The 22,358-nt window shown below is 35.1% G+C and overlaps 3 protein-coding genes across 6 annotated transcripts in view; 2 read left to right on the top strand and 1 right to left on the bottom strand.

Moving 5' to 3' along the window:
- The first annotated feature begins 116 nt into the window (after positions 1-116).
- On the top strand, positions 117-8,899 carry LOC112577177 (arrestin domain-containing protein 17-like). The gene is made up of 8 exons (XM_025260174.1): positions 117-708; positions 1,020-1,169; positions 1,698-1,829; positions 2,319-2,530; positions 2,844-3,026; positions 3,495-3,704; positions 4,228-4,357; positions 4,964-8,899. Exons 2-8 carry the CDS (start codon positions 1,055-1,057, stop codon positions 5,215-5,217), a joined length of 1,236 nt encoding a protein of 411 aa, XP_025115959.1. The 5' UTR covers positions 117-708; positions 1,020-1,054; the 3' UTR covers positions 5,218-8,899.
- On the bottom strand, positions 7,630-17,465 carry LOC112577178 (b(0,+)-type amino acid transporter 1-like). 3 transcript variants are annotated; one of them, XM_025260176.1, is made up of 13 exons: positions 16,273-17,465; positions 15,429-15,668; positions 14,621-14,721; positions 13,671-13,913; positions 13,190-13,315; positions 12,598-12,697; positions 12,400-12,444; positions 11,949-12,072; positions 11,477-11,580; positions 10,987-11,083; positions 10,593-10,742; positions 9,979-10,147; positions 7,630-9,165 (listed from the first exon to the last, which is right to left on the bottom strand). In XM_025260176.1, exons 4-13 carry the CDS (start codon positions 13,777-13,779, stop codon positions 9,098-9,100), a joined length of 1,092 nt encoding a protein of 363 aa, XP_025115961.1. In that variant the 5' UTR covers positions 13,780-13,913; positions 14,621-14,721; positions 15,429-15,668; positions 16,273-17,465; the 3' UTR covers positions 7,630-9,097. The 3 variants fall into 3 exon arrangements, with proteins under 3 accessions (XP_025115961.1, XP_025115962.1, XP_025115963.1); XM_025260177.1 differs by having other exon boundaries at positions 15,429-15,644; XM_025260178.1 differs by having other exon boundaries at positions 15,429-15,612.
- Positions 17,466-17,885: 420 nt separating this feature from the next.
- The window catches only part of LOC112576452 (CD109 antigen-like), a 23,229-nt gene continuing 18,756 nt past the window's right edge, over positions 17,886-22,358 (top strand). Inside the window, exons 1-6 of one of the 2 annotated variants that reach the window (XM_025258866.1) lie at positions 17,886-17,963; positions 18,910-19,047; positions 20,684-20,873; positions 21,290-21,458; positions 21,987-22,057; positions 22,183-22,237. In XM_025258866.1, the coding sequence (XP_025114651.1) occupies positions 18,926-19,047; positions 20,684-20,873; positions 21,290-21,458; positions 21,987-22,057; positions 22,183-22,237 (607 nt within the window). In that variant the 5' untranslated portion in view covers positions 17,886-17,963; positions 18,910-18,925. Of the gene's footprint in view, positions 17,988-18,909; positions 19,048-20,683; positions 20,874-21,289; positions 21,459-21,986; positions 22,058-22,182; positions 22,238-22,358 lie in introns of both variants that reach the window. The other variant, XM_025258868.1, reaches the window with a different exon arrangement.

Here is a 22,358-nt window from a genome sequence, read left to right as displayed (position 1 = left end):
AGTCGCTAAATGTCACTCGTTTCATCGTTGAACATTGGTCAAAGGATCCAGGATTTTCACTGGACAACAGGTATGTGGAGCGTCTGTCGTCTGCAACGCAAGCAGCGGAAGTGATGTAGGGGAGAGTACTCTCATATACGACGATCATCTTTTTTGCGCTTCGTTTTGTGCAAATATAATTCTGTGTCGATCAATAATCGACGGTGGCGAACAGAACGAAGCCGCCTCCTTAGGTGTGGCATCATTCACATGATGCAGACAGATGTCTTTGTGTCAGCATCCAGTGTCTTGTTATGATTTGTGATTGATTGTTTTCACATGAGAAAGATACAGTGACACAGTATAGACCATCGGTGATCTTGCTGCAGACGACGTCGATGCCGACTGACTTGCTTGGGGAAAATTCTTAATGATAAATCTTAGTGCGCAGAAAAATTTACCTGGACATTTTGATACGGAAAGAACAAAGGTATGATGATTTGCTGAGAAGACCTTTCGGGTATCAGACACATATGTATATTTCACTAATGTGCTTTCCTCCAATTTGTCTTTTTAAAAAAACAATACTTCGTTTCGACTTGAAATTCGAGCCATTCGTGATATCAAGGTAGAAAGATTACAACCATCGTGAGAATGTTAGTTCGTACGGGCGCCCGCGTGTAGGTGTGTGAGGCGGCAAGTGAGAGTATTCTGAACAAGTGGGAGGAGGTGAGTATAACAAATTTATTAGCTTTTGCCGTTAACTCAAAAAAGATGTATTAAGACATGGGCGTGTTTGAAACAAGCTTATATTTTTAGGCTTCAGTGCTAGCTTTGAGCGCTGATACAGAGATAGATTTGACCGATTTTTTAGTAGCATTTGGAAACATACGTGCTTATTAAATACGTCAACTCTTTCTCCCCTGTTCACCCGTTTTCAATCTTACTGTTTATAGGATCATGTTCTGATGCAGCAAAAGCTAGCAATTTCTCTACACTTTTGCTAGTTTTATTAATGAAGTTAATGTATATTTTTACAGAATACACCATGTAATAATCAAAACAAGCAACCAAAATGAAAATTGAGGAGTTTGACATTCGTTTTGACAATGAGGATGCAGTGTTCAGCGCTGGGCAGAACGTCACTGGGAGTGTTGTTCTTGAGATTTCCAAACCAACACATATATTCAGTGAGCCGTACAAGACGTGGATGTTACTCATTCTTTTTGAGATGTTTTTGTTTGTTTCCTTTTGTTCATATTGCATTCCTAGACTGAAATGTGCATCATGAACCACGTAAAATAAGCTTTTACAGATAACATCATGTTGTAAATAGTTTTTCTCTAATGATGTTTAGTGAATAATTTATGAAATTTTTTTATGGTGTGTTGTATTGTAACTTTTTTTTTAAAGAGGGTAGGGGATGTCCCTGCTTTTCCTTTTTTTTCTGTCCTGGCATTTAATATTTCTGCCTCCTACTCTCTCTCTCCCTCCCTCAGCCACTGCCACCTTTTCTCGCTTTCTGCCAGCTTCATTAATTCATTTATTAATTATGCAAAAAGTTAATAGTTTTTTGATGTGGATAATATTATGCCAAGGAGCTTTCACAAATTATCTGTAGAAAGTTTTTTATAAGCAGATGTTAACAGCTGGAGACTTTTCTGTGTCATGCATATTTTCTTGCAGCTTTTCATCTGTGTTTTTCTTCCCTGTTTCAGACATAACAATAAGGTTTGAAGGGCAAGCAAAATCTTCATGGGAGGTTTCAGGTGGAGACAGCAACAAAAATTATCGAGCATATGAAACTTACATTGATGATAGCATCACGCTTTACAGTAGTGATGGTCAAGGTAAAATTCTTCCCAAATAAAATGCAGTTTGATATGCTATGCATTTTTTTGTTGGGTTTTTGTTTCATTTTTTTTTTTTTGTTTGTTCATTGATAAAGCTATATCTTGAAGCCTTTATTCTGCCTGTTTTGCTTTCTTTTTCTATAGTTTAGTAGTTTAGTTTATTTCTTGTTACTCCTCAAGGAGTATAGGGCTGCAATTCTACAGATTATCTATTACTAATTTATGGACTTTTGTTGACCTTGATTGATCTTTTATCAGTAAATTAATACTGACAGCAAAGAGTAGAGACATGTCTATGCTTTGGCTTTTAAGAAGATAGTTTCTCTGTTCACAGTTTATAACTTCATACTGTTTTTGCTGTTTCTGGGTTTTTTTTTATGTTAGTAACTTTTCAGCTTGTTTGCATCCTCAGTCACCTTGCTAAGTCAAAGTTTGCATGTGCATGTTGTTTCCAATCACATCCATATTTATCCAAACTAATTGCAGGCCCTGATGTCAAACATCCAGCTGGGCATCATATTTATCCATTCAGCATGTCCTTGCCTACAAGTGTGCCTTCATCATTTGAGGGAAGGCGAGGATATGTCCGGTATCAGTGTATGGCATTCGTAGATAGGGGATGGAAAGGAATGCTGGACTGCATACAGGATTTCACAGTTATTCATCACCTGGACCTAAATACTTTGCATAATGTGGCAGTAAGTGAATTTTTAAAGGGTTCTTTACAGATCTAGAAATTTTGCATCAAAGTATTAACATATTCATAAATTAAGGAAACCCAGAAATTTGTGTACAGTATTCTTAAAACTAGATTGACAGTAAAAGTAACTAGTAATGATCAAGTAATTTCATAGGATTAGAAAAGGAAGGTAGTGTTGTTTTGTTATGTGTGGGCATGCATACACTTATTTTCTTATAATAGTACATTATAAACATAAACAAAACACATTTATTTTATATGTATTTTCAAGCTGAAATTATTCATTATTCGTTGTTCTTGACTTTTATCAGGAACCGTGCCTTGTAACCAAGGAAGAGGTATATGAGGGTTGTTGCTGTGACTCAGGTGTGGTCATCTCCAAGTTTAGTCTCCGTAAAACAGGCTTTGTCCCTGGAGAACCCATGATGTTTGAAATAAGTATAGAAAATAAATCAACCTCATCCCTATGTGGCCTTTCCATTCAGTTGATCCAGGTGAAGGTCTATTTTTAGTCCATACTACTCTCTTGTTTTAATGAATCAATTTTATTGTGGTTTGGAAATTTTATAATTATTTACCTACAAAGGCCATTCAAATCATCCCTACACTCAAAACAGTCAATGGGATTGCTTGACGAAATTGTACTAGTATAATAATGATAATATCATACCATGAACATAAGGAGTAAAAAGACAAAAAGAATGCTTTAATAATCTTTTATATTGACCATCCTCAACTCTTTGTGCTACTTGGAAAAAATGTTAGTTTTTCTGTATAGACTAATAACAGATTAGTATTGGACTTTAACATGCTTTCAAAATATAGGAAATAACCATCCCTTTCAGCAGTAAAAGTGCTAAATTGGTGGGTGGTGCTATACATTATGAGAATGTTTCTTTGATATTTACCTGTTTATTTGGTTTTATTCGTATTTTCTTCTGACATAGAAACATTCTTTGCAGACTGTTCGATACACAGGTTATTCAAATAGTGTTTTCTCATCTGGGAATGCAAAATACCATGACAAGGTAAATGCCTGGGTGCTTTATGAAATTGATGAGGATATTGAGGCACAGAAGACATTCACCCTTCACAACTATGCCTTAATTCCAGCTGTTGCTCCTTCGTTACTTGAAGGATGCAATATAATTTCCACTATGTACCAAGTGTCGGTAAGCTCAATACCTTTTCTTCTTTTATTCTCCCACTGTTGGCCTATTTTCTTTTTTTTTTTCCTTCCAGCGTTCTTTTTTCTTTCTTTTGCTTTCTAGTGCCTGTTAGACTTCAAGATTTTTCTATAGTCATAAATATGTAGGTCTGAGAGAGGAAAAGAGGGGATGGGGATGAGGAAGAAGAATAATAAAGCAGAGTGTTTATAATTATTCTACTTACCCTTTGCAAGCAAAAAATCAAAAAAAAGGTATATTATTTTATATGTTATAAATGCACCGCAGAGTTTTTGCATTTGTTATAGTTGGGTACATTGTGTATCAACAGGGCTATAATGGCTATCACTCCCATTTTTTTTGTCATTGCTACTTTCGGAATCTTGGTGGACATATCCAGCTTTCATCTAAAAGAAACTGATGATTGGCATTTTCTCAGATAATTTTCTATAGCTTTGTCATTTTGTTTACATCTCAGACATCAAAAATCATAACCCAGTGTTTTCTCATTTTCTTTACATTTTAATAGCTACGAGTACCTGTTGGCTGGAACAGCACAGATCTGTCTGTGGCAGTCACCATTGGAACTGTCCCTCTATATGACGCAAACAGACTGTCAAATGTAGCAGCACCACCACAGAGAATGAGCATCATTGATCGTAAGTTTTTATCTCAAGCTTTTCATTCTTTGTGATAAAAAGTCTGAAGAAAATTTAAGATTATCAGAAAATATAACTACAGCGTTTTATATTTTTTGGAATGGAAAGAACTTACGGTATTTGTGCAGTGTTCTTTATTTGCATTGTTCTGTTTTCTGATCTTGTCTATATTGCTCATTGGAAAATATTAAATAGAATGTTATAACCATATATATGGACTCCACTCTGCCATGTTTCACTCACTTTGGAAGTGATCTTGAGTTGCAGTGAATAAATGATCACCTTTGTTCTTTTTCACATGATAACATTGCTTATATTTTCAAGATATTCTCACCCTTTCATGCCAGAGTGCAGCAAGTTTTCACATTGTTCTTCGTTCTATATCTTTGTGACTACTTTGTGATCTTGTTCAGCGCAATGAGTTTGCCTTTGGCTGAACTGTTGCACTATATAAATTCTCACTTATTATTATTAACCAATTCAGCTGATACAAGTAGCCTATAAAAAAAAAAATGGCATTATAAAACACATTATCATAGGTATGTTTAAGTCATTGGTTAAAATATCCCTGCTTTAAAGTTCTGGCATTTTCATTGTTTCTGGCAGCTCCACCATCTTATGAAGAATGTGTATTTGGACGCATGACAACACAGAGTGGAGAAAATGCTGACATTGATGCAGATGAAGAACAACCTGTCCGACAACGCCGTCGAGAATTTCGTCGCATGCCCAGTTACCCATATTACAACATGCAAGTATCAACAGAAAATGGTCAACAGCCGACTACACCCCCATCACCATCCCAGCTACCCCCTCCCAGTTATGACTCTCTTAACCATCACGAACAGGCCTTAAGATAAACAAATGAGTGTAAACATTTTTATCTCCTCTGTTATAGAAGGATCTTATCACAGCATGTGCAGTATTAACATTCTCAACAGACTGTTTACTAACTTTCTATACATTCACTCACTTGGGATCTCTAGATTCTTTTCCAAGACGACAATGAACCTTCAGTGTATTCAAATCAGCTTGCATCATATTAGTGGTTGGTGATTGTGACATTTCTAGTCATACTGGAGAATTTATGTACTTTTAGCAGTGTAAGGGTTTTGTTTTGTCAAATTATTCTATGAAGAATTTTATTGATTTTTTTTTAAATCATCTACTTTTTATGGTTTTCATTGATAGTAAATTTCAGATTGTGATGTGTAAGAATTATGGTGTTATTTGGCTGTGTATCGTTTTGTATGAGATTTGATAGGCATAATAACTTAGAAATTGTTATTTCACATTTTCTAAAGTGTTATTTGGGATCCCTATGTTTTTGATGAAGTTTTTTAAGGCGTACACAACACAAAATCCTGACATTGCAGAAAGTCCTGTTATAATGACTAGCAAAAGTGATTTTTTTTTTTTCTCATGAGACAGGTTTACTGTGAAGATGTATATTTTATACAGTTACTCTAGATGGAACCCATACACAGTGTGAGGTTAGAGCGTCTTTTATTTCACTGGAAAAGATATTTATAAGTATCATTTTTTACAACACGCTTTCAGTTTACAAGTATTATAACATTCATTTTATACAATCTTTTATACAATCAAAACCTGAAAGGAATGAATCTGTTTAGGTTGGTCAGATGATTTGTTTCCGATTAATTTCTTTTGAAGGGAATATTTCACATAGAAAATACTCTCAGATGCATTAATTCTCCAGATTTATGCATACTGAAATGTTACTTATGTCTTTGAAGTTGTTTTAATGGCTTCCATTAATTGTGGTATTAGATAATGAATCTCTCTGTAACAAAAATTCCATCATATTTTTATGGTAGAACTTTTATTACCAGGCAATATTGATAGTTTTGTGTTTTTCAGTTTTCAGAATTTAGCTTGGGAGGATTTTAGTCTCTGGTACTTTAAGTAATGGAAAATAAAATAAAAATTTTATTAAATTTTGTTTAAAAATAAAATTTTTAGGTGATAAATGGAACACTGTCCTCTCTGTGCAGTAAGCACATTTTTACTATATATAGACAAGCATATTTTGATTAATCCATCTCATCAGAGAATGACATTTAAAAAGATGCAGTGGCTCAAGGACAAGAAGAGTGATATCCCAAAATAAAACTAGTAAGAAAATGCATGGGTTTTATTTTTTTCTCTCTCAAGATCAGTTCTCCATAGACATTTACATGGCCAGCCATAATATACCAGTTTTATGGTATTTTGGCAGCTTCTAAAATTTGTATTCAGTTTTTATGCATTTATGTTTTTTATGGTTTTATGTTTATGGTTTTTTATGGTTTTAGTCGAGAAAGTATGTTGACAATGGATTATCTTTTCTGTTAGTATCAGTGGCTATATTACAGTTAGCTTGTCTAGAACTGAAAGCAGGGCACAACTAGGCAATATATGTATTTATGCCAGAGGTGAGATTTGAATCCAGAACCCACAGTCTCAGTCTTGGTGACAAGCTTTTTACCCTTGCACCACCATGGAGACAGCATTTCTAGTCATTACCAGAAATGGTTGTAAATATCTATTGAGTGAACTTATTTGCATAATAACGTCTATTTTTAACGTAATGGATATTTTGCATAATGGATATCTAATTTATTAGGTCTAAAGCAGCAGTTTGCTATCAGCCGGTGTTCAATGCCAGTTGTTTGATATGCCAACAGATTTCTATGGATAAAGGATTCGTACCCTTCTGATGGACTAGTGTACTTATAAGATGCATAAAAATACCAGCTGGTTCACAAGATTAAAAAAAAACTATTTTAATAATTAAACGTAACGTTCTTTATTTATTCTCTCTTTAACAAGGTTGCTTAATCAATCTTGGTGCTGAGCGCAATGGACTTACCTTGAAAATGTGTTCCAGGGTGGGGTCTTTTTTCTCTCTCAGTGCAATGCTTATGTTGACATAGAGATTTTTGAAGGACAAAAGTGATTTTTAACCCTTCTTTCTACCTGACATTATTTTATCATTGTGCTATTTTGTGGCATGCGATTTTGGAAAGATGAATATAACTGTTGTTAAAAGCTGTTTTCCAAATTTAAAAACTGTGCTACATTTCACCATTAGTTGACGAGCAATTGAGAATACAAGAGGATGTCACTAAATGTTTAGACTGCACAATGATCAGAAAGATGCAAAGACTGCCTCAACACTTAACTGTAATTGTTGCAGAAAATATATACATTTTTGTTCTGATATCTTTCCAAAGCTTTAATGACAAAAATTTCTATTTTCTTTTTTTTTGCCTTTCACTTGATTTGAAAAACTTTGTTTTAATCTATATTGTAAAAAAAAAAAAAAAAGTCTTCTACACGATCCCCCTTTATCGATTTTGTCCTCTTGCTGTGTACACTGATTTAAATTTTCTTCTATACTTTGGTATATTAAATTATTTTGTTGATTTTTATTGATGCAGATAATGAGCTGTTTTGATACACCCTGTAGTTTCATAATAATTTTACTACAAGAGGTCTTTTGAAGGCATTTTTTTTAAAATTATTTTTTAAGGAGAAAAAAATGGAAAAGAAACTAAAAAGAAAAGTATTTGAACTATAGGAAAGTTATGCTGAGGTGTCTTGAAACTAGATTTAAGCACACTGCACAAAAATGGTGTTATATTAATTTTCTAACACTAATTATGTTTAAATATTATATGTAACAGCTTGTTCATTCTACAGGAATGAACTGTGGACCATCAACTTTATAAGATGTTAAGTTGTTAGTATTGTGGTTTTTTGTTTACCTTAAAGGCTAAGCCAAGTTCAAAATTATTTTCAGATGTGTTTAGTTAATGGATAGTAACTACTGAAATATGAGCAGTCTTGTTCTGTACACATGTACACGTGTTTGAACATTTTTTTAATTTATTTTTTTTTTTTTTGCAAAGAGGTTAAAAAATCATTTTATCCACATCATTATAAAATACATTTTAAAGTTTAAAATTCCTGCGACGTTATGGTCTTAAATTCTGTACTTTTTTAAATGGCTTTTGTTTTGATAGAAGACTCGGTATAATTTAATCTTCCTAATGTTAGCTTTGTCTTTTTGAATATGCATTTAAAAATATAAAGTGCAGTTTTTTACTTTATTTTACCATTAGAGTTTAATGTACACCACCAGAGATAAATTCAAATCAGAACTTTAGCTTTCAGTAGTTTGATATTGAGTTAGGTTTCTGTGATTACTAAGGCACATTTATTTTATGTTTGTATTATATATGTTTATATTTATCTGTTGTCCTCAATTTGACTGTTGAATTACTCTATATTTTTATAATTCGTTTATCTAGTCCGTGAGTTCCTTCATGATTAAGTTTTTACCTTTTTACAATGTGTTTTCAGCATTCTGAGAATTAAAAGCTAAGTTTCAGTTGTCACACTTTTTCATACATATGCTACACATTTGCCAAAAGTTTCACTGTTTGTGGGTCATACTCTAGTGTATTACATTTTGGCTTAGATCAAACATGTATAATGTCTATGTAATGTCTCTAAAATTAAAATGTTTATGATGCACAGGTCTAGTTGTTTGCGTCTTGATCAGCTGGTAACACCACACCACTGAATACAGAATCTAGTTTTGGTTGTCTCTGTTTTATTGTACAAGTAGAAAATTAGCTTGGTACACACATTTAGTCAGCCAAAAACTTAAGATTTAACATTAATAGACCAAAGCTTTATCAACCCAAAACTCAGATACGTAAACCACGCTGACTATTGCAGTTTGGAGTATGTTGCTGGTGACACTTGAAGTAATAATTGCAGTTTTGCTACAGCTCCATCTGAAACAAAATTTTGCGAAAGACGTGAAAGAAATCACCATTTATAACCAGAAACATCAAGGTAAAATTGCTTTTATTTCCATCATCCTATTTTTATGACCACGTGAAGAATGTCTTTTTCTCACAAATTAATTTTTTTAAATTGAACCCCACTTTCAAAACAATAGCTACAACAGCCAAAGGCTCCAAAAGGCAAAACTGGAGGGTTGAAAATATTTTAATCACATTTAGTCTGTTCCTCCTTTCAAACACACCACTGTCACTCCACTATTAAAGAAGCCTAACCTTGATCCCAGTGACCTAAAAAAAATCCTAACAAACTACTGCCCAGTCGCAAACCTTCCATTTTGATCTAACATTCTAGAGAATCATTCAGTACGTTAAATGTACGTTTTGATTGTATATTTACTGTGCATGTGAGAGTGTATGCAACTCTGTGTGTGTGTGTTTACATTAACCGTGTATGGATTTTAATTGTGCACTCAGTTCATGTACTGTCCGATTGTATGTCAAATATGCATATGAGTGTATGGCCTGCTTGATCGTGATGTTTCTGTCAATCAGCCTCATTCCCTATTGCCCTCTGTCTCTTGTAAAGCTCATTGAGCTTGTCTCCATACGAGGAAATGCTCTATATAAATCCTATTATAATAAATAAATTTAAAGGAAATGCCTAACAGCTGCTGATTGCCCAGCTACTTTGACATCATAGAGACTGGAAAAAAAATTTACAATTAAGGGCCTTTGTTTCTTTACCTATTTAAATTATTACCTTTTTTGGTTTTTTACTTGCTAAGTTAAATACAAACTTACCAAGCCTGTTTATCCTGAAACCACAGTGAATGAAAGGCACATAGAAAAGTACACCAGCTACCACAAAACATGTGGCATAAAGAAACTCCATGCGCGGGTTTAGAACAAGTGGTGTAACCAGCAAAAACAATGTGTATGCCAACACCAGACATGGCACTAGCAGTGGTACCTGTAGATAAAGAACACTATGAATGGTGAATTAGATAATTAGATACTATTCTTGGAGAATGAGAGACAAAATGTGTGTGGGAGAGAGAGAAAAAAAAGATTAAAATACTATATTAAAACTAAGCAAAGATATCTGATATTTTAAAAGCATCGTCTTCATTCTGTTATGAAGCAGTCAAAATGATTAAGAATAATAAGTGATCATGCAATTTCCTTGTTTCCCTAAAATCAAGAGATTTTAAAATCTAAGATCATGATGTGCTAAACAGGCACATTTTAAATGCATTTTTGGAAACCGAGCTTTTCTGTCATCATACCTTGATATAGAGTTTGAATTTTTTACCCCCAACTGTCGACATTTTTTCTTTTTCTTTTTTCTTTTTTTTTTTTGTTTGTTTATGCAGAATAGAAAATGTGCTGACTACATTTGTAACACTGAAACCTACCTTGATGATACGTGGAGCATTTGGTTTTGTTTTACGAAACACAAAGAGAACTGTTGTTGATAAGAAGTCCAGAATGTTCATGGGAAACATGAGGAAATTGATGATGTTACCGATTCCCCCAGGAATCACAAAAATGATGGCTAGTATGCCCTGGAAATGAAGTCCAGAGATGTTTTAAGTTGTCATGGAATACTAAGAAAAATAAGACTGTATCCAATGAGTCCTAACAGACTAGCATATGGTCATGGAAACTATGAGAAAACTAAAACAATTTGTTAATGAAATATTTTGTGTGATAATATTTATGCTTTACTGCATGTCTTTACTGCAAATTTTTAAAATGCCTGCATTGTTGAAATTTGTGTACATATAAATACTATTCTCAACAACTCACTGTAAACAAAATGGCAGGAACTGGTGACAAATTATTGACATGAAGAAAGCTGAGCCACTCTGGCATAACATTATCTCTTCCAGCTGCAAATATTATTCTGAAATAAAAATAATTTTTTTTACAAAGTTTAACTTCATAGATCCCTACAATCACATGTTCATCCAAATTAATTTCTATAAAACAGTCCATGGACAAATCAGTTTGACTCCTGTTCATCCAATAAGTAATATTGATCATCTGCACAGCAAGTCATACCTGTTTTATCTTCGGTATTATTTTGTTGTCTAGCAGACATCTAAGACTATCATAATCAGGCATAGTATACAAGAGATAGTACACAAATTATGTCAATATTTAGTAATGAATTTTTATCAAAACCATGTTAAAAAAAAAGTAAAAAATGCATTCACTGTAAATATGGTTATGCTGATATATAGTCATAACATTAGATATGTAGTTTCTAAACTATAAAAATAATGTAATCTTTAACCTTGACCCCGTGAAAAGACTTGAAGCCGCAGCACCAAATGTTGATACTGCTATGGCCAAAAGCATTGTGATTGATGCTGATCCCAATACAACATCAGCCCAGTCCTCATTTAGGAAAATAAAATTATATTTAATCGTGTTAATTTGATTGCTACTAAAAGTGATCCTTTTATTTGTTACCACTTTCTTTCCTCTCCAGATTACTCTATCTAGTTCATTTATTTCCAAAGGATAAAATATATTTAAAAAATAAAATTATTTGAATGTTTAGTAAATTTTACACATCTTATAAATTTTTAGACCTTACCAGAGTTTCTCACTTTCCCACACCATGCAGTGACTTAATTACAAATACTATTTTATTACAAATGCATAAGATACTTTCACTGTTCTCATAATTTTTAGTATAAGATTATTAAACTCTAAAAGTCAGTTGAAATATATAAAATAATTTTATCAAGGTCCAAAATTACCACAGCAACAGCAGAGCTTGTCATCATTTCCTTCCTGGACAAGACTGTTAAGAATGAAATATTTGCCATAATGTAGAGGACAGTAACAACCAGAATCCCCACACCACTACAAGCAAGTAGGTTCCTAGAGAAAACATGGATAAAAAGAAATTTGTTATCCTTAGCAAATTTAAAGAATATTTTTAGTCAGATAAAAGTTTGGCAGGGTTAGAGGATACAGAGGACTGGAAACAGCCAAAATAGTGACTGCCAGTGATCTCACATTTCTCAAATGACACAATAAGAGGAAGCTTATTAACTTATTCAGAATAGAGTATATTTTGATGTTTAAAGTGATCCATATGCTATAAGTCTAGGGGTAATTAAGGCCTGTTTAAAAATGGTTTGTTAATGTTTTAATTTACTGAAGATACAGATCTGTGGTTAGTTATGGTAATGGAGTAATTGTTACCTTTTGGGGTTCTTAACTTCTTCAAAGATGGTAAAGACATTGCTCCTAAAAGTAAAGGAAAAAAAATCTTTAACATCTAATCATCCATTTGTCATCACAGTGCACATAATGCAAGCAAATTCATAATCCAGCATGCAGGCATGACCTCACCCTCACCCTCACAATTAAAAAAATGTAAAAAAATGTTTTGAAGCTCACCATCCAGCATAGGAGTAGTTGATAGAATAGAATGCCAAGGCAATGTTAACTGATTCTTTAGTGGAGTTGTCAAACCCTTGCCTTAGCTCTGCTGTCCACCCTAAATTGAAATGTTTAGACATACATATAAACACACTTGCACATATTGACACACACAAACGCACATAGACACACATAAGTCCACAGGCATATACGAACACTGACACAAACACCATTGTATATACACTGCCTGGAAATAAATGAACATGGAAGAAGTAGACACGATATGCATGTCTGTTTTTGGACATTAACTTAACGACAGGTTGACTATCTTTTGGCTGCATAAATGGCTGGTCTGGGCATGATTATGGGATGAATAATTCTGGCATGTATGTATCTAAGCCGATAGTTATATCACTCAAAAGCACTGAGCATTGCATGATCATTATAGACAAGTTTTGCTTCTACTACCAAAAGAACATCTTTTCAATGTTTGTGTATATATGTAGATATAGTGTGTGCATTTCACGTAATCACTCCTCCAACTGAACAAAAACCTGTTAGGATGTTGAGAACTAACAAAACTATTCCAACTTTAATAATGATTTCGCACCCTGGGCCATCCTGATGATACCACCAAAGACAATGACAAGAAGGGCCAGGATTTTGAGGATGGTACATATCACCTGCACAGGGGCTGCTACATCATTGCTTTTGCAGTTGATCACCATTAGAGTCACTTAAAACAAAAACAGGATAGATCAAACAATCAGCATTGCGATTCAGACTTAATAGTGATTTTTCCTTTTTATAGAAGCTATCATGCTATTATTATTATTATTATTATTATTATTATTATTATTAGCAGAAGATCACAGAAAATGAGCTCTGGACCTCTATGAGCGGAATTTTCTTATTTATTTTTTTTTTTTTGCTCACATTTTTGGAAAGTATGTATGGCATATGTATCTTTCAACAGCTAACCCTCTCGTGCCTTTACAAATAACTTTGTACTCGGGTTAGCCTTTAAAAAAAAAAAAAAAAAAAAAAACAAAACAGGTGAGGATGGACGATCGACTGATCGAGTCTCTTGCCTATCATGGCCACAGCACACAGCTTGACAATCAGTTCAGGCCGCGGGCCGCACACTGGGGCCAACGTCAGCAAGTAGTCAGCGAAGGCCAAGCCTGATATGGCGATCATGGAGGGGACGATGACGGTGGCTGAGGTCCACAGGAAGAGGAAAGCGGGAAGACGACCATAGCAGTCGTGAAGGTAAGCGTACGTCAAGCCGGACTTGCTCACCACGCTGTTCAACTCGGCGTACGTCAGCGCACCTGCAGCAGGGGCATCGATCAAACGTTTGGATTACGAAACCTTCACGCCCACGACAAAGCATATTCTTTTGGCTCGAGAAGGAACGATTGAGAGACAGTAGCCGAGGGCGAAAGCGTGCAAGACATAGATCCTGGGTAGGGAAACAGCAAGTAAAGATTAGGGTGGGGTGGTAATCGAGGTACTTTGTCTGTAACTCCAAGTTTGCTCAGCATGCTGTAATAATTAAGGTCCTAGATAACTATATGGGCATAGACTCTAGACAGGGAAAAGGTGGGTAGATATAAAAGTGACATCTATAGCTGATCTCGCGTCATGCGGGTGGACACAGTCGACAAAAATTGTCGAGTAAGAGTGGTCAAGAACTATTTGAGCACCTGTGACAAATATTCGTCAAATGTAAGCCAAAGCATTTTATCAATGCACGGTGTGGAGAGGTATTTGGTGGAGAAAATCTTGAATACATTAACGACATCTGATCTCATTTCGACGGAAAGCAGTGTGAGTTGTTGCAGACTTGCCCATTGCCCAGCATGATACTGATCGACTTAATCTTGACTGGATCAAAAATGGACAGGTAATGGATTGAAACACTTGATGTGGGTTTTACACCCCTCAGCCAGCGGCTACACAGGTAGATTCGTCTTTGCAACGACTGACACAGTACATATGTTCAATGTTAAGTTGATTTTGCGTGTGACAGACTTACCCAGAAAGGAATCACACCTCCTAGTCCCCACACCACAAGACTCAATCCCACAGACCCTGTCAGCCTCAAGATGTTCTGAGGAAGTATGAAGATTCCAGAACCTGCCAAGCGTGTGAACTCATTAGAGTAACTAAACCGTTACTAGTTCCTGAAGAACTTCTAGAAATCTGATTGTGTAAAAGATTCTGAAGGGAACATATAGATATATCTCTTGAACGGAAGGCTATAGTATTCACCCCGATTTTTTACAACTATAGTATCTTGCATGAGCTTTACCAGTCACTAGAAAACAAAGTGCTGTCCACAAGACCTTAGTATGTTGCCTCGGTCAAAATAAGCATATATGGCTCGGATCAAATAAAAACTATATCTCCCACGTCTATGCTTAAACGAATACCTGTACCTGATTCTAAATGCAGATTTTATTATCCATTGTGTGCGTGAGTGCGCGTGTGTTTGTGTGTGAATAGACTGATGCATAAAGCTGACAGGCATTGCCCAATATACTCGATCGGTCGGTCGGTGTGTAATTGTAACTGCTGCCACTTTCAAGTTTCCAACAAAAAACAAATCCGCCAATAAAGATAACAAGAAATATCTACAGTTTTTGCCATCTATCAGATAAGCTCGAATAACACAAGATGCGAAATATTTAAGATAGAGGGAAAAAATTGTGTGGACTAAAACGTAAAATACCATCTTATTAAAAACTGCTGTGTGTGTGGTTTTTTTCTTTTTACAAATGAATACTTGTTACAGATGTCAGCAAAAAAGGACACAAAAACCCTGGATAATTTAATACACCTACCGATGACAGATCCAATTACAAGCGATGTTCCTCGGATAAAGCCAAAGTTTTGCTTCAGTGTCAGTTTAGAATCTTTGTTGTCTGGAGCAGGCGGCCCCTGACCACCCTTTGGCAAATCCAAGCTGTCCATGTGGTTTGCGTAGGAGCCCTTTGAGGGTCCGTCCTGCTGTCTTCTGTTATAAGGCTGAGAGTATTTTTTCTGGTCGTTATATTCACCTATTGACAATAACCACTGAAGGCCTGTTTGCGAACAACAAATCCGTGCGGTCGTATCACACACTGGATCGCTTATACTGTATATATATATATACTTAATTGTTACAAAAGATTTCAAGGAGACCTCAATGCTAGATGAAGTCTCCTTGGTTCTTTGCGTTTCTTGGTCTGGAATACTGTCTTTACACGAACGAACAAATAAAAAGGGGGAGGGGCTATTGAATAATCGTTGCTATTTTTTTTTTTTTAAACTCTAGTCAAACATCTAGTGAAAGCTTAGATACATTTGGTAATATAGTGCACCTACATATATGTTAGGGGATGATGAACTGCTCTGTTATTTATTAGGCGGCAGAATGTAGGGTCAAGTAGACGGCTACAAGCTGTAGATGGTAATAATACGGGTATGTGTAATACGAGTGGTACCCTAGTCCCTCGACTAAAGTACAGCTTGTATTTTTTTATTTTTTTTTTCTGGAGGGGAGTGGGTGTGGTGGAGAAGGAGGTATTAAAACCGTATTATTATCAACGACGTTTCTGCTTTTATTGATTGTTTCACTTGGTGTAAGACTCTTTTACCCACAGAGATAAAAGAAACAAAGATAGTAAATACTATAGTATTTAGTACCTTTGGTAGATGTCACCTGTGGTGTCACCTGCTTCACGTGGTGATTTTGACCTAAAGAGTACTAAAGGGGAGAAAACCACTGATGGCCAGCTCTGTGAGAAGTACGTGTGCCCCGAAGCTAGAAATCACGAATTTACAACCCTCATTGTAGTGGTGACGAGCGAGTAAAGTGAAACAGTATAAAAATCGTTGTATAGGCTCCAATAATGCCATACAGATCACTCCCGCAAATTCTTTTATAACAACAAGCATCCTTTATGTCGACCCGAGAACTATATAGTAAAGTATATATGTATAATCAGTAGGAATGGACAGACCCGGCCGTTCTTAGCCCCCGCGGGGCCCGATCAGGCATATGGATTAATTTGGAGCCAATATATATATAGTTACTATATTAATCAAAAACGTGGAGCCTAAGGCAAATGCCTCGATCGTCTGCATGCCCCTAAGCATGGCCCGGGGATGGATACATGCATAATATCGATTCCCCACTCTCACTGCCTTGCAGTATATATAGTGGCAATCTGTGTGTTTATTTTATAGTTTTAGAACAGAAGTGCTGATGATACCATGAAATTAAATAATTTTAAATAACCCTTGTATTATTCCGCTATATCAGTCAGCTGCGCCACAATAAACGTTCGATCTGTTTTTAAAGACGTTTTCATTTATACACACACACGTATCCCTGCCAAAAAAAGAACTACAAACGAATCCACACAAGGGAAGGAATCTATAGCTACAAGTTTCATCTTTATTTTTATCAACGATAACTACCTTGGATTGCTGTGGTCCGTCTGATGTAACAGGCCTGTGCTCGGAGATTGGTTGTACGTGCGCACCGTCTTGACTAATTGCATGATGTATCATTTTTCTTCGCCTTCAGCACCCCCTCCACGTTCACACCTTTTTTTTATAATATAAAAAAAAACAACAGATATCTTTCATATGAAATCTTAATGTCTTGCAGGTCATGCGGTTCGAGCTCGCACTGACTACAAGATCACCACCATGGATCCCTTAATCCGACCGTCCGTGATCGCCATGCACGCGCTGTACGTGCTATATAGAATATTCCTCCTGGAAAAAAAGGCAGACTTTTGCAGACGATATAGGAACCAATGTCCAGTGAACTATAGCATTAAATGGTTTACTGTGTCATAGGTAAAACAGTCGAACACAACTTAATTATCCTTCGGGCGCCTTTTTAACAACTTCGATCCTCTGGTATATCGATTAGGTAACCTAGCTCACCGCATGCAGCTTATCTCGCTACGGATCACTTCTTTCAAGAAGGAAATACAACTTAAAAATATCTGACAACCATATAATTTTGTCATTTTATTTGACACTTTATTTTAACATTAGAGGCAGTTGTGTCTTTAGCTTTGCCCTCTCTGACAGCCTCGATCCGCTCTGATGCTTCCCCCCTGGATCATACCTGTGACCAGTTTCAACTGCCGTCGTATCACTTTATAATCTTGTTTTGTTTTACAAACGGATAAAAAAGTAATTCTAAACAAGATGAAAATTATATATATAATAATTTAATTTTACTATTGCAATTCTATTTAACAATCGCAACATAGAGAGTTTGTTCCCTTGTGTCCCATACACTGCGTTGAGCGCGTCGCGAACCAACCTTCACCTTGACACACAAACGGTGTCATACCTCAGGTATTCAAACACAGGTAGGACATTACTCGCTATCCAAGGTAAGATTAAAAGCAGCCTTCTTATCGAGGCATTTAAAATGGCCGATGCGATGCCGGCCTTAGATAACAGGGAGAACGATAACGAGTGTTTCTAGAGACTGAGGTGTTTTTGTGGCGATAAAGAACTGCATGGAGACAGTGGCATGTGTCTTTACCGCACCTGTCCAAGTTAGTGGGGTTCACTCAACTGCTGTCAAAATGGCGTCGTGTTTGCTGTGAAACCAGGAAATGACTTTTAATAAACCTTTTCTAATGGAAGATTTGTTACATATTTTCCAATAAAGACAAATTAAACTGATGCATTACATGAACATCTTGTGATGCTTGAACCAATTGTAATATTGAGTTATTAGGCGTCAAAGTATTTGTCACTTCCGGAAACTTTTCTTTAAGAACTCTTGGCGAGATTTATATAAATCAGTTGTCAAAAACATAAAACAGAATCATGTTACATTTATGCTTAACACAGAGAAGAAATGTATGTGTTTTTTCAATACAAGTTTTATATCAAATTTTAATGATATATGTTATAGAATTATGAAAGTTCTTCACACTATTTTGTGTTGGTTTTTATACACCAGTTTTATTAGTTAGTGCTATACATACATGAAGTGCAGTTGAATGAAAAGCATTTTCCATGTAGTTGATAGCTTTTTATAAAATTGACATGAATGCGATGATTGATATCTCGATCCCCCTATCATTATTATATAGTTTTTCAACATAAATATGAATATTCACCCTGCACTCTACCCAAACCCCTTCCTGCAAATACATGCACAAATGCACACACATGCATCAATACATACATCTAATTTTCCATCTGTGGTTTTTATGCACATTACTTTTGAGAGAAGATAACAAATTTTATTCTAAAGTATGATGGTGATTTATATACATATATATTATATTATATTTTTAGAGTTATTCTGCCCAAAATGGGGTTGCTACAGCTGCTTATAGCAGCTTGCATGGTGGGCACAGCAACATGTCAATCAAGTGTAGATGTGCAGAGCTGTTTGAAGGATAACACTGTGGGTTGCAGTCTAGCAAGGCCTCCGTGAGTTTGTCTTTCTTTATGATGGTAGCTTTCATTGAAATTTATATAATTGATGAGAAATAGATGTAAGTGAATTTGAAATCCTTTGAATGTATGTTAATTACATTATGTATTACTCCTTTTTTCATATTTCAGAGCAAAATTTATTGTCCTATTTTAACATCTTTTACAAAAGTTAATAGCACAGCAGTATTAGCATTAAAAAGGGGTTGGTGGGTTATTTCTTACTATTTCTGATCTTCTAATAACATCCTAAAATTAATGTTTTATATAATTTGGTGATAAATGTTATGATAAATATCATTTATCAAATCCTTGTATAAAATTATTAATCTAACACAGTCAAGAACGGATGGTGGAAAGAACCACATGCAAAAATGTAAAAAGCTTGCAAAACCATTTTTGAATGTTGATAATTATTTTGTGTGGCACACAGCTTAGAACAGCTACGGTGTTGCCTACGCTTGCAGCTGGTTTCTGATAACAAGCAACACTTATGATAATGAAAGAGGGAGATAACACTGTGTTTATCTAAATCGCTTTTTAATCCAGCCACAACTTGACTAGAATCATATTTGGTTTGATAACATTTGTTGTGATGGATTAGTGTAAAAAAAAAACCTTCATTTATGTATTAATCTGCAGTCTTTTTTACGACTGGTGCCTTGGACATGACATTTAGATAACAAAAACTTTCTGCTTTTGTCTTCGCCTTATATGATAAACCCAATACCCATGATGTTAGATAGTCAAAGAGAGAGTTCCATTCTCGTGCAAGAGCCTTGAAGTGGAACTGTTTCATGAGTTTATGAATTATCTGAAAATCTAGTGTACTAGCCACCGTTATGGAAAGGGACGTCCAGGACCAGGTCCGATGGCGTAGTGTAGTTGCGGCCACTGCTTCACTGCGGGTGATTAGGAACAAGAAGAAGCCCTATTATGGAGCCTAACTGTTTATCATCAGATAATTATACAGTAAAAAGCTACCTAGCCGTCTTTTAAGAATAAAATGAATTGAAAACTGTTTACATTTGGCATCAGTTGACAATTTTATTTATATTATTAATGCTTAAGAAACAGCTAAATTCTCAAACAGCATTCATATTTTTTATGTTTACATGACTTTGACAGTTGTATATGTATACAATTACTAATAAACTTGTTCTTATGCTGACTCATTCTTGCAGTAAGCCCCAGAACCCATTTTATTTCATTTGTAACCATTTACAAATGAAGAGAAAAGGAGATGTAATTTATTAAACCTTGTATTATGCTCGACATGTATTTTGTGACAAACATTTTACCTATCCTATTGTTTTAAATCTCACAGGCATATTAATATGTGACCAAAAACAAATCTTTTTGACATTTTGAAAAGAAAAAAAATGCATGAGAGCTAAAGTGTGCACAATGTTTACTCCTCACACCCTCTAAAAAAAAAAACCAACCCAATTTGCAAAAAATTTGCCTTTACTTTGAATGAAATTGTCATTTAAACAGTTTTTTGCATTGAACATGAAACAATTTAAAAGCACTGGATTTTACAACTACAGTTAAACTGTGATGTTTGTGCTCATTTAGTACTCATTTCTTAAATTGTACTTGTTTTTTTTGTTTGTTTGGTTTTTTTTGACAGACAATATATGGTTCTTGTTCCTCGCCGAATTCGACCCAATCAGGTGATTCAGGCATTTGTGACCATTTTGGACATGCAGTATGCCAATGATTATGTCAATGTAAGGATTTCTGTTGTCAAGGACAATGTTGAGTACACTGGATCTAGTCTACGATTTGACAGGGCATCTAGCCGACTACTGCAGTTACAGGTGTGTGCATTCTTCCTCATAAAATAGATCACTTGACCAGTGAACACTTGTCACTAAAGACTCTTTTGGTCTGTGTCATGAATTTCTTTAAATCTGTAGAAACTGCCTAATCTTTTGTGAACACGTACATTCATGACAGCTGTGTCAGGTTGTTAGCAAAAATAAATGGATCTTAAAAACTAAGCCCTTTGTAAATATGAGTTTGACATTTCATAATCTCTTTTATCTGCAATTTTTTTTAAAGAATAAGAAACCTTTTTCTCTACTTCAAGGGCCATTCATATGTAGATGTCTTAAGCATTCAGTGTGCTTAATATGTCTGTCTGATTCAAGTCTGAATTGTTAGAAAATAGCATTTGTATATAGAAAGTTAAAAAAAATCCAGTGAAAATAAAAGAGAATTTGATTTATTTTAGATGCCTTCAAACGCCCAGTTTGGAAAATACCGCCTGCGTTTGGAAGGAAGTTTAAACTCAGATTCATCAGGCACCATTTTCATGAATGAGACAGAGATTGAGTTTAGCTCCAAACAAGCGTCCTTGTTCATCCAAATGAGTCAGCCCATCTACAGACAGGAACAAAAAGGTAGTTCTGTTAGCTGTGACTACCTTTGGGTTTGTAAAATTCAACGAAACATTATACATAGTTTTGAGCAAGAAATGCAGATTATGTGGTACATTTTCTCTCACTGCTAGATTTGAAACAGCAGGTTATTTACGGATTGGGGACATAAGGACATTATATCAAGAAAATAATTTCAAGACCATATAAAAAGGTCAAGAGAGGGAGTGGGAAAGGGTGTATCTGTGCATACGCACACACTTGCATGTGTTTAAAAGGTTTTAATTAACTTAATCACAAGAGTATCAAATGTCAGACCATTTTTTTTTTTCAATCATGAAAGGTTTTATGCTATTAGACTTGCACCTATGACCAAAATTAAGATACTAAGTAACCCTAAGTGACTTAGATATTGTTAAGACATTAAAATGCTTTTAGAGCATGGTAATTTTTTTTACATTGATGTCTTTGAGAAAGTAGAGAGAATTTGTGATGTTGAGCTAAAATGTGAGTTTTATAACTTTATACAGAGATTTTACTGTTGTGTTGCAGTTCATTTTCGTATTGTTCCCATCATGCCAAACTTGATGCCCAACTATGGCAGTATGACAGTATACGTAGATGTGAGTATTTTTCTTTTTCCCTTTTTTTTTCTCATTTTTGTGTTTTTTTTATGTTTATCATGTTTTTATATAAATAGTTTCTAAAGAGAAAGAGATCGAATCAGTCCTTTGTTTGTGCATGATAGGATCCAACTGGCTTTCCAGTGCGGAGATGGCTTGGAATCCAGACAAATGCTGGTGGTAAGAAAGTGATTTAAATTTTTTTTTATTGAAGACTGAACTGTATGCAAAAACATGTTGTGCTCTTAAGACTCCATTCATAACATCAATTAATGCCTCAGTTTTCAAAGGCATGAGGGTA

Source organism: Pomacea canaliculata, linkage group LG12 (genome assembly GCF_003073045.1).
Source record: "Pomacea canaliculata isolate SZHN2017 linkage group LG12, ASM307304v1, whole genome shotgun sequence".
NCBI classification, from domain to species: Eukaryota; Metazoa; Mollusca; class Gastropoda; order Architaenioglossa; family Ampullariidae; genus Pomacea; species Pomacea canaliculata.
This window is presented reverse-complemented; position numbering and strand designations above follow the sequence as displayed.